General features: G+C 41.5%; 1 protein-coding gene across 1 annotated transcript in view; it reads right to left on the bottom strand.

Annotated features, from left to right (window-relative positions):
- ITIH2 (inter-alpha-trypsin inhibitor heavy chain 2) overlaps nucleotides 1-12196 on the bottom strand; it is a 41301-nt gene that overhangs the window by 15105 nt on the left and 14000 nt on the right. Inside the window, exons 7-14 of the mRNA XM_059663864.1 lie at nucleotides 11409-11516; nucleotides 10300-10428; nucleotides 8309-8425; nucleotides 6106-6274; nucleotides 5374-5499; nucleotides 3168-3349; nucleotides 2109-2294; nucleotides 1587-1726 (exon numbers count right to left, since the gene is read on the bottom strand). Of these exons, the coding sequence (XP_059519847.1) occupies nucleotides 1587-1726; nucleotides 2109-2294; nucleotides 3168-3349; nucleotides 5374-5499; nucleotides 6106-6274; nucleotides 8309-8425; nucleotides 10300-10428; nucleotides 11409-11516 (1157 nt within the window). The remainder of the gene's footprint in view (nucleotides 1-1586; nucleotides 1727-2108; nucleotides 2295-3167; nucleotides 3350-5373; nucleotides 5500-6105; nucleotides 6275-8308; nucleotides 8426-10299; nucleotides 10429-11408; nucleotides 11517-12196) is intronic.

Here is a 12196-nt window from a genome sequence, read left to right as displayed (position 1 = left end):
GCTCCACCCCTACTTCCTGCTATCACTGGCCACGGTGGCAAAGGCGCCTGATTCTCCAATCATGGCTGGGGGGCAGGGCAAAGGCGGCCCCAGGGCCGCCTTTGCCCTGCCCCCCAGCTCTTAGCTCCCCACTGGGTTTCCGATCACTGTCAGTGGCAGGGGGCTTCTTCCTGCTTTCCCTTTCACCTCCCTGCATTGTGCCTACATATACAAATTAGCCGCCATCTTGTTGGCAGTTAACTGCCAATCTTAGTTGGCAGTTAACTGCCAATCATAGTTGGCAGTTAACTGCCAATCATAGTTGGCAGTTAATTTGCATATAGCCCTGATTAGCCAATGAAAAGGGTATCGTCGTACGCCAATTACCATTTTTCTCTTTTATTAGATAGGATTGACATCATGGATTTTCTCTGTGAGTAGTTAGTTATATTCATTTTCTCCAACCCAGTTCAGATGATCTGTTCTATTTCCCTGAGAATCTGATAGAGCAGGTGGAGTGGTCTCAGGAATGATAATTTTAGCCAACACCTATATGTAACTCTGAAGCAGGTGGTCAAAGAACCACCCATAGAAATATAGTTTCTATATTGGAGAGTTTCAGTGCAGGTCAGCAAAGAAGCCAGGGATGAAACAGATGACTATTATGGAGCCCTTCCTTATATGAGATCATTTATATATATAAAAGCCTAAGTGACTGTTATGACTGGTCAACCAACTGGTCGCTATGACATGCACTGATCACCAGGGGGCAGACGCTGAATGCAGGAGCTGCCCCATGGTGGTTAGTGAGCTCCTGCCAATCCCCCATTGCTGGCCAGGCTGAGGGACCCCATCTGTGCACGAATTCATACACTGGGCCTCTAGTAATCACATAATTGTTGATTTCTCTTTGGACAATAACCCATTCAGTCACAGACAAAAGTAATTGATGGTGACACAATCTGGACAGTAATTTCTTTTTTTTTGTCTTTAAATCCTCACCCAAGGATATGCTTATTGATTTTAGAGAGAGAGAAGAGATGATAGATGATAGATAGATGATAGGTAGATAGAAATGTGAGAGAGAAACATTGATTAGTGGCCTCCTATATGTCCCAACTGGGGATTGAAACCACAACCTTGGTATGTTCCCTGACTGGGAAATGAAGCTGCAACTTTTTGGTGTACAGGATGACACTCCTGTACTAACTGAATCACCTGGCCAGGGCTGAACAGTGATTTCTGCTGGAGGTGGTGGTGGGGGTTGAGTTGGAAGAAGAATAAGGGAAACTTCAGAGATGAAAAAAGTCTTCTATTCCTAGAACTGGGTGCTGATTACATGGATAATGAATATAAAAATTCATTAAACTGTTCACTTAAGGTCAATGCACTTTACACACTTTACTCTACGCATGCTAAACCTCAAAACAAAAGAAAATAAGGGTGATTCAGCTTTAGTTGAAGTGCTTGGAACCTGAGGAAATTAATCATCTAAACCCTGCACTAATTTGCTGCATTTCTTGGTTCTAATCTTTTTGTGTATTACCTCCAAATCTCAAGGCAAATCATCCAGTTTTGCAAATCCCTGTGGTGTATGTACTTCTTACCGCTCAGCTAGGAGTTGGTTGATGGTCAGATAGGCCCACAATTTCCTGGTGAAATCAGGATCTGCATGCTTGTCTTTTGATAGAAAATCCTCCAACTCATCCATTTGGGCCAGGGTCTCCAAGACTAACTCTGTGCTGGCCTGGATAAGGCAAGGTTCAGTTCAAAGACACCAGGGGAGCAGAATTATAGTTAATCAATTCACAGTGTTTCACACCTACCTACTGAGAGTGAACCAGGGTACTCTACAACTCTATGGGAAATGTAAAATAATTAAAAAGGATACAAAAGGAGGAAGTTAAGTACTTACTTCCGGAGTTTCCAATTGGTCTGGGGTGAAAAAGGTAAGAATTCACACAATAGTTGGGAAGATGGCATAGATAATCTCATGTCTTTCCTTTCACTATTGCTTTCATTCTACCTACATGGTTCTTGGGATGCAGTGTTAGCCTATTAATACACTAGATGGATTGTATCCAAGGGAGCAGTTAGTATTTTTAGAATAAGCAGATAAGCCGAAGTACCGAAGTTGCCGTGATAATGCTCTGTAATTGCTCTGATTTTGCAGGGTCAAATTTTCCTGCCACCACAATCTCTGAGCCTCCGAAATAGTTATGGAAACTGTTTTGAGTGACGTCCGTGACTGACGTATGGGGATAGTTGAACTGAACATTCCGGAGCATTGGAGTAGAGACCTGGTTGTAGAATTTCTATAATTCATTAAAAAAAGAGAGAGAGAGAAATTATTCTTTTCATGCCACTTTATAGGTCTAAAGCATTTTCCTCTGAGATTCTTCAAATGCTTAACAGATATCTCTTATTTTCACAGGATTTCTGTGGAAAGCTATGGGACAAGAAAAATTCTCATAATTATCAGATGAACTGAGACATAGAGAAGATAAAGACTGTTAAGAATATTATAATTGACTTAATAAGAGCCCAGAATTTTTTTTTTTTTATCATGACCAGCATGAATAGCTAATGAACACTCAGAATCAGAAAAGCCAGCTAGGTTGATATTCCCCAAATTAGAAGTTATCCCTATCTGTTCCCAAGTTAAATACGGTGCCCACCATTGATAGGTGATAACTGGTATTGACAGAGAGGGGGGTAAAATATGTCCTCCTACATCTTTTTCTTGTCCATTTAGTCAAAGTAAACAAGCAATTCATATTCTTTATATTTAAGGAAATTTATAGGCTACAGCTTGATCTGCATTGCATTATAAAAAGTTGATATCTAAGATGCCAAGGTACTTTAAAGGAAAGACATGGTCAAGCTGATAAAAAGGACAAACTGCTTGGTGGGACTGTAAAGCCATAAGAAGCTCTGCTGGTGCCTCAGAAAACTTATTCAGAAGGTAGGGAAGTGACCATCGCATTACTGCCTCTCATCTCGCTGTTAATGCAAGTGTACAGTAGAATGGAGTGCCTGAGAAAGGCATGAACACTTTATTCTTGCAACCAAGTATAGCTGAAATGACAATTTTCACTTAAGTTTGGCCATTTCTTTTAGGTATCAGATATTACTAACTGAATGATTTTTGAGTGAAGAGAAAAGAAAGGAACAGAAAAAAATGTTACCTTGAGCTGTAAAGATGTGTCCTGGTTTCCATAAATCCTTTGAGCAATTCCTCGGTTGTCAATGGATAGTCTCTTCAGAAAATCATAATCAACATCAAACCCTATCCCCAAACTGAACAAGGATATGTTGTCTCGTATGTTCTGCTTTACATTTTTCTGAATTTTTGACAACTTTAGTTCACCTAAAGTTGATGATAAAAGAAAGAAAAGAAATGAGGAGGCAATGTTATACAGTTTTTGAAAAATCCATGGAGAACAGTTTAACAAAATTTGTCAAAATTAAAAACTCACTCTTTGATCTAGTGACTCAATTACTAGGAATTTTTCTTACAGATGTGTTCATACATGTTGAAATGAAGTTATGGGCAATGGTACATCCTCTATAATAAAAGGCTAATATGCAAATTGACTGAATGGCAGAATGACCAGTCGCTATGATGTGCACTGACCACCAGGGGGCAGACACTCAATGCAGGAGCTTCTCCCTGGTAGTCAGTGCACTCCCACAGGGGGAGCGCCACTCAGCCAGAAGCCCTGAGCCAGGCTCATGGCTGGCGAGAACAGTGGTGGTGGCAGGAGCCTCTCCCACCTCAGGGCAGCGCTAAGGATGTCCGACTGCCAGCTTAGGCCCACTCGGACATCCCCTGAGGGCTCCCAGACTGAGAGAGGGTGCAGGCCTGCCTGAGGGGCCTCCCTCCCCCCCCCCCAGTGCACTAATTTCATGCACCGGGCATCTAGTAGTAATGTAATTGGGAATAGCCACACATTAGAAACAAATGTACACCAAAAGGGAGATTAGTTAAATTATAGTACATTCGCCTGGTCTGTGTGGCTCAGTGGTTGAGTGTCAACCCATGAACCAAGAGGTCACTGGTTTGAATCCAGGTCAGGGCACATGCCCAGGTTGTGGGCTTGATCTCCAGTAGGAGGCATGCAGGAGGCAGCCGATCAATGTTTCTATCTCCCTGCCCCTCTCTCTTCCTCTCTCTTTCAAAATCAATACAAATATACTTTTAAAAAATGATGCTATATTCAAATTGTGAAATACTGTATAGTTATTAAAAAGAGCCAGGCAACTATATATTTACTTGGAATAATCTTAAAGACACATTTTAAAGGGAAAAACAAAAATAATTGATATATGTAGGATGTATTTGTATAGATGCATGTATGTGTGTATGTATATGTGTGCATGTATTCAAATATATATGTATATGTAGTATTCAGACATGCATAGGATATCTCTGGAAAGATACACAAGAAATTGGTAATGAGTGGCTGCCTCTGGGGACAGGAACTGGAAGGATGAGGGACAGGAGTAAGAAACCAACTTAATTTTTTCTTTATTGCTTTTTCTTCCTTATGATTTTATTCTAAAGTTCAATTTTCAAGTAATCTGATCCAAGGTGGGGAAAAAAACAATGAATCTGCAACAAATACATAACAACTGCCATTCTAGTTTCACCATTAATAAAACGGCTGCTCTTTGTCTTTCTAAAGCTCAGGATGCCATCATCATGATCATGTCACCAGTTTTCCTCCCACTGAGCTATCAGGAACAGGTTAGATACAGTCCTTGTCCATATACAGACAGAAACACAATTAAGCATTCACTCTTCCTTATACTTGTCAGTGTAAAGAGACAAAACAAATAATAATACATGATAGAAGCAGGGAGATGTTGAGCTATTTTGTGAATAAGAAAAATGGTCAACATATAGAATGTATTGGACAGAAGTAATTTCTCTGGTTGCAGTGAGGGGCTGAGGGAAGTGTGGAGAACAATAAAAATATATCACTGAGGACTCCAGAGGTACAATTGGAGACCTGGATCAATCCTCACCACACATATGCCCATTCACCATCTCCCATACCCTAAGTTGAGGAAATAAATGCATTTCACTAGTATGTACTGTATTAGCAATCGTCATAGCACACAATTACAATAAAAATTAAAGTTTCCCCACATTACAGAGGTGACACCGAGGCATTCAAGGACATCACTGAAAAATGTCCGGGCACTGGTCTAAACAGGATGAGTGTTTCAGGGTCAAAAGAAGTCTTTTTTCATAGGAGCACAGGTTTAAAATCACTTAAAAATTCAGTTTAATATCTAAATGCAATTAGATTTCCCACTGTAAATGAATCACATTCCCAAGAAATGGCAGCAGAAATATTTGTACTAGAAAATTGAAGTGTTACTTGCCTACTGTTGGATCACCGTCAGAAACCAAAATGATCAGAGAGACTGAGTTGGGGTCCAGCAGTCCCATATTATTGGCTTCATTCAAAATAAAGATGGCCCGCAGGAGTGCCTCGTTGATATTTGTGCCTGATAAAGTAATATAAAGTAATATAACAATGTTCTGTTATATACTCTTTCTTTGCACAGAAACAATCACATCTTGGGTTCAGGTTCATTTGTCTGGTAACTACTCAAGATTAATTTATTCAGTACCCAAATCATTTGATTGCTTTCCAAGTGACACCAATTTTGCCCAGGCCCGTAAAGGCCCCCCGTGGAGTAAATTATTCCCTTTGTAGTGTAAACTACTTCCTTAGAGATGAGTTGGCCCTTTCAAAGCATTCTGTCATTTTGTTAAACATAGAATTGAAGGTACTAACTCAGCCTTGTTGGTAGACATGAACACTCCTCCGAAGGCAGTTACGTTTTACGCTTTGCAAGTAATGAGAAAGCAAATGTCATTTACTGACACTCTTTTCTGAGGAAGGTTAGAATAATTAAAAACTTGTGTGGGATGGGTTATGTATTGTATTTTTGGAATGAACGTAGTATTCATTATTTAATAATAAATGTATTAAGACAGACCATTGCAGATGGGGCAAAGAACACTAGTAGGAAATAATATTTCTTTAGTGAGTCAAGATTCAAATCCTATATATGTTTCTCACTGGGCTTCAGGCTAAACCCACTTACCTCCATTAGGCTGGATTTTCTCAATATACTTCTTGGCATCTGCAACTTGTGTTGTAGTAGCTGAGACTAAATCATTTCTCCAGGTTCGCACATTGTGGTTGAAATCAACCACAGAGAATTGGTCATCAGTTCTCAGGTCATCCAATATGGTTTTCATTGCTTCCACTGTCTATTTCAAGAGAGAGAGGAGAAGGGTCACATTCAATAAGCTCTGAGCCTACCCTAAGAAGAGAGGGAAGACCAAGAATCCCTCCTAGTCATCTTTCAAGTACTGACGCAAGCTGTAATTCTTATAGAAAGCCTCTTACATCCACCTCAACACTTATGCTGAGCATGGGTCATCTGCATTTTGACCCATTTTACTGACTTATTTTGTTTCGAAGGATTACAAACTTCAGGTTCCGCCTTAATGGTGCCTGAAAATCAAATGTATTTCACAAGTCCACCGACTCACCCACTCTCTTAAACTACTGCTTCTCATCTTTCTCTTCAAACCACCAAACCTCCCTGCAAATGACACTTCTGATTCCTAATACACACTTTTTTTTTAAAAAAGAAACTTTTTCCCCCCACAACAATACCATTGAAAATACTTTTAAATGTACTTATTATGTTTATTGCTTATTCTCTACCCCCCTTCCTCCAGAACGTAAGTTCTGTAAGCTCCAGGACAGTAGGGATGATTTCTTTCTTTTTTTTATTTTTTATTAGTTAAGGTATTACAAATGTGTCCTCATCCCCCCCATTAACCCCCAACCTCCCCCCCACACACAAACTCATGCTGCCATCTTCCTGTTGTCCATGTCCATTGGTTTGGCTTATATACATGTATACAAGTCCTTCGGTTGATCTCTTCCCCTTACCCCCGCCCTCCCCTACTTTCCTTCTGGGGATTGATAGCCTGATCGCTGTTTCTCAGTCTTTGGGTCTGTCCCTTTTCATCAGTCTATGTTGTTCTCTATAATCCACAAATGAGTGAGATCATGTGGTATTTATCTTTCTCTGACTGGCTTATTTCACTTAGCATAATGCTCTCCAGTTCCATCCATGCTGTTGCAAAAGGCAAGAGTTCCTTTTTTTTTTTTTACCGCAGCATAGTATTCCATTGTGTATATGTACCACAGTTTTCTAATCCACTCATCTGCTGATGGGCACCTAGGCTGTTTCTAAATCTTAGCTATGGTGAATTGTGCTGCTATGAACATAGGGGTGCATATATCCGGGATGATTTCTTAAAAATGTTTTTGGTTGATTCTCTTACTGGTGAACTAAGTGCCTGCCATGTATTGGATGCTTAATTAATATTTGTTAAATGAATGGAGGAAGGAAGGAAGCAATGAATAAACTGCTATGTTAGGGCAGTAGTTCTCAACTGAGGGGAATTTCCCCACCAGGGGACACTTGGCAATGTCTGAAGACATGTTGATTGTCATAGCTGAGGGGTTGGTGCTACTGGCAATTAGTGGGCAGAGGCCCTGGATGCTAAACATCCTGCAATGTACAGGGTGGCCATGCCAGCAAAGAATTATCCAATCCAAAGTGTCTATAATGCCATTGATGAGAACCCTGGTGTTGGAGTATGAGCAAGGGAGGTGGGGCTGGGCATGAATTTCCCTTCTTTTGGATGCCAGAAGATGGTCAGAAATGGTTATTAAATTAATTAATTAATTAATTAATTAATTAATTAATAGATGGTAAGTTGTTCAACTTGATTAGATGAATGGATTGATGAGTAAAATAAGAAACTTCCTTGTTTGTTCTTTAGAATTACATCTACCCCATTTAATGCTAAATAAGCCTATGTTGAGCTCCAAACAGGAAGACATGAGACAAGTGGCTTCCCTCAAAGCATGGCAGTGTAATTAGAGAAGATAAGTACAGAATGATTTCAAAGTAATTCATGAACAATGGCAAGATATTAAAGTAAAATGTTATGCAGAGGAACCAGAAGACTATGAAGTAGAAGTGTTATCAGGGAGAAGAGGTTATACTGAGATAAAATATTTCAAAAAGGTGAGTTCCAAGATAAATTTCTGTTAATTCACAAGCCATCCAGTCTGTGGCACTTTGTTAGGGCAGCCCAAGCCATCTAAGACAAGCCCTGGGGGTAAGGTGCATTGGGTGATTGCGTTGTTGAGGGGTGGGGGTGGGGGGTTCAAAGAAGGTAGAGAATCTAGGTACCAAGCCAACAAGGGGTACTTACTTGTTTCATTTTTACTCCCCACATTGAGCCGCTGACATCAATGACAAAGAGGATGTTTTTGGGAATTGGGTCCATGTTTTCAGGAGCAAAAAAGTGGACAAAATATCCATTAAATACCTGAAAAACAGAACATTACTAAACCATTACCAATGTTTGGAATATAGGAGGATGGGGATCTGGGGACGAGAGGAGAGGTGAGTCATGGTGAGCAGGACGCATGACAGTTGTAAAGAAGAGAACAGAGGTGGCAGCTTGGTGTCCACCTGTCTCTCCCTTCTTCTTGTTCCCTCCTTCCTTTCATGTGAAGGCCCAAGCCCCCTTAGCAGGTTACCTCTCCAGGGTGTTTCACTTCTCTCTCTACTCCACCCAGTCTTTGTTGATAGCCTCTGCTCCAGGCACCCTGCTAGCCAACAGGGAATGACAGAGCCACCCTCCTCCTGAGCTCACAGGCCAGTGGAGGAACCAGACAAGTGAAGAGGCAGTTTGCAGCTCAGGGTGTTAAGTGCTACCATCAGGAAAATGAAGGTTCCAAGAAGGCCCAGTGGAGAAGCATCTAATTCAGAAAAGGGGGTCTTTCCCAAGAACATGGCACCTACACTGGACTTGAGTGTGAGTTTGGAGTTAGCCTGCCAGCATAGGGGTGGGTAGGGGTGTAGTGGAGAGTTTCAGACAGTGCAGTGACTCTGAGTGAATAGGCACCTTTGGGCTCTGTAAATGGTTCAGCAAAATGAGACCACAGAATTCAAGCATCTAGGGCGGTGGTCGGAAAACTCATCAGTCAACAGAGCCAAGTATCAACAGTACAACGATTGAAATTTGTTTTGAGAGCCAAATTTTTTAAACTTAAACTGTATAGGTAGGTACATTGTTATTAACTTAATTAGGGTACTCCTAAACTGGCCTTTGCTAAAAACGTCCTCAATCTGATTGAGGTACGTTCGCTGAGGTCGACCGCTTCCAACTCTCCCATCCACACTCGTCTTGTATACTTGTTTCATCTATCTCCTTTCATTCATCCTCTCTACATGTCCAAACCATCTCAACATACCTTTCTCAATACTCGACACTACATCTTCTTTCACTCCACAACGTTCCCTAAAATTAACTTAATAAACTTTACTTAAAGTTTTAAGTCAACTTCGCACTGTACGTGTGCGCCCGCACGTGGTATTTTGTGGAAGAGCCACACTCAAGAGGCTAAAGAGCCGCATGTGGCTCGCGAGCCACTGTTTGCCCACCACTGATCTAGGGAGTTAGGTGGATAGTCAGCAGGGCAGATCTGAAAGGACCTTTATGGGCACTCCAGGGAGTTTGGATTGCTCTTGAGGTGAATGGGAGGCGACTCTGGCTGGATGCCTGATTACCTCTTAGTCTTCGGCTGCAGGTCGTAAAGATTGGTTCCCCTCATTCTCTTTCTACTGCCCTCTGGTTGCTTCTACCAGAATCTTACAGGTTCCCCTGCAGGGTGTGTAGCTGCGGATACTTCCTACCTCCCTGTTCCTGGAGAAGCACAAGTTTTGGATATTCTCCAAGGGCTATACTTTAGCACAAGGGAAGTACAAACACACATCTAAGACATGACAAAAGGAAAAGGAAAATTTTCATTGATCCCGGACTTCACCACTGGCCCTGATCTTTCTCTAGGCTTTGGTTGTGCCTTCCTCCCAGCCCATGAACTCCGTGCTTTCTTTGATAGTCTAGTTGCAAAGAGCCTTGAAAGTTTATGCAAAATTCCCATTTCGTTATTTTCTATTATTCTTCATATGAGGCCTAAAAGTACCTTTCTGGGACAAGGACATGAGACCCAGTGACCCTTTATTCAGGTTTCTTGATGTGAAGAGATAATGCTTAGATACGATTTTAGTCCCTTCTCTATAGCTCTGACATTGCCTTGGCAGCTAGCAGCTACCCAGAGGCCAGGGGGTTTGCTCTGCAAGAGATTCCTTTTTGGCCTCAGTGAGGTGGCTCTCCTAGAGCCTGTGTTCACTCACCTCAAGTTCCCCAGCACTCTCCTCTCTCTTCACGTCATACACCACCACCAGCTCTCCTTCCACCGCAGTCTCGGAGCAGTTAGAGCATTTTCTTTGTTGTGCTACTGTGGGCTTGAAGGACACATGGGCCTAGAAACAACAGTAATGTCAGAGCCAGGTCTCAGTCCCCATCCTTCTGCAGGCCAGAGGTTGACAGCTGCATCTTCTTGTGCCCACAAGAGGCCCAATGGACATTCTGTACACCAGCAGCATCAGTAGTACTGTTACTGATGGAAGGGACAGTGCCAAGGCATGTGAGGGGAGCCTCTGGCAGCCTGTTGACCAGGTTTTCAGGCCTTTTTTTTTTTTTAGGTTAGGGAGAGTGGGAATGCAGTCCCCCATTAGCACAAATTATGCAGTCAGGTTTCCCACATTTGGGAAAATGGCAGGGGTCAGCACACCTGTAATGCAATGGTAATCCTTAATTTTCAGGCCTTTTTAAAAATGTAATTAATTTTTAAAATTGTTGACAGTATTGCAGATGTCCCCCATTCTCCTCCTTTCCCCATCCTCCACTCAGCCCCTACTCCACCCCAGGCCTTCCCCACACTATTGTCTTCATTTATGGGCTATGCATATATGTTCTTTGGTTAATCTCTTTCTGCTCCACCCCACCCCAGCCCCCTTCCCCTCTGGTCTTCTTGAAGAGATTCGAAGAATCCATCCATTCCCCCATGAAAGAAATAGCTACCAGCTCTAGTTCTGAAAGGTTCTTAGAGGAATTTAACTCCTCCATAGTTGGTTATTATTGGCCATTAAGCTGAATATCTCTTGCTGGGATTAATGTAAATACACCATATGTTATGTGAAAGCTGTCTTTTAGTTACCAGTCAAGATGACTTGGGGGAAATGAGACTCCAAAAAGAAAGTTACTGGTCAAAATGCAATGAAACCATTGGAAGTTGTTTTTTTAACATCCTGTGGAAGACCCTAGACTTTGCTCTGGATTACTGCTCCACACCTCAGCTCAATACCTGACTACTTTTCTATTCCCCAGGGCACATGAGTAGGGCAGAACTCATGTCTGGAGGCCACTTGGACTCTCTAAAACATGCAGTGCTTGTGATTACCTTCTGGTCTCTTTTAGATATGACTGGCACACCATCGAAATGGCCATCGGATGTGTCAGGAACATGAAGAAACTTCAACCCCTGAGGTTCAATGATCCACACATCTACCTAGAGGTGGCAAAGAAAATTACTCAATGCATGAAAACATCTTTCAAGGTTTTTTGTGCTAGAAGTGCAATTGCTAAGTCCTCTGCTGGTTTTCTCTTCTTCAAGTTTTCCCAAAGATGACCCGGCATAGTCCCATGATCACTTCTGCATGTTCTTTAAATTCTCTGGGATGTAATGCATTTTACCATAGAGGCTGAAGCCCCTTCAGGCAACTGAGTGCTCACCTTCTATTGCTTCATTCCTCTGGGATTAATTCATTCTATTCTATTCTATTCTATTCTATTCTATTCTATTCTATTCTATTCTATTCTATTCTATTTATAAGAGAATTCATGTTGTTAAGACAAGAAAAAAATGAAAGGGAAGCCATTGTTAAATGATTCTGCATTTACTCTGTAAATCTGTCAGTAATAGATAATTTCCCCCACATCCTGGAATTTTTTATTCCTTCTCTATCTTCTTGTTTTGAGCAGAGATAATAGTAGGGAAGAATCCCTCTTGGTGATCCTTGGCAAAACCATAGTCATAGCTGCCATTTCTCTATGTATACTGTAAGTGCTTTGCTAAGCAATTCACACGTATAAGCTCATTTAACTCTCACCAATGTTATTATTACCTGTTATTGTTCTTACTTTTTATTTCTCATTTTACAAATGAAGAAAAAGAGATTCAGAGTGACC

Source organism: Myotis daubentonii, chromosome 1 (assembly GCF_963259705.1).
Source record: "Myotis daubentonii chromosome 1, mMyoDau2.1, whole genome shotgun sequence".
NCBI lineage: Eukaryota > Metazoa > Chordata > Mammalia > Chiroptera > Vespertilionidae > Myotis > Myotis daubentonii.
This window is presented reverse-complemented; position numbering and strand designations above follow the sequence as displayed.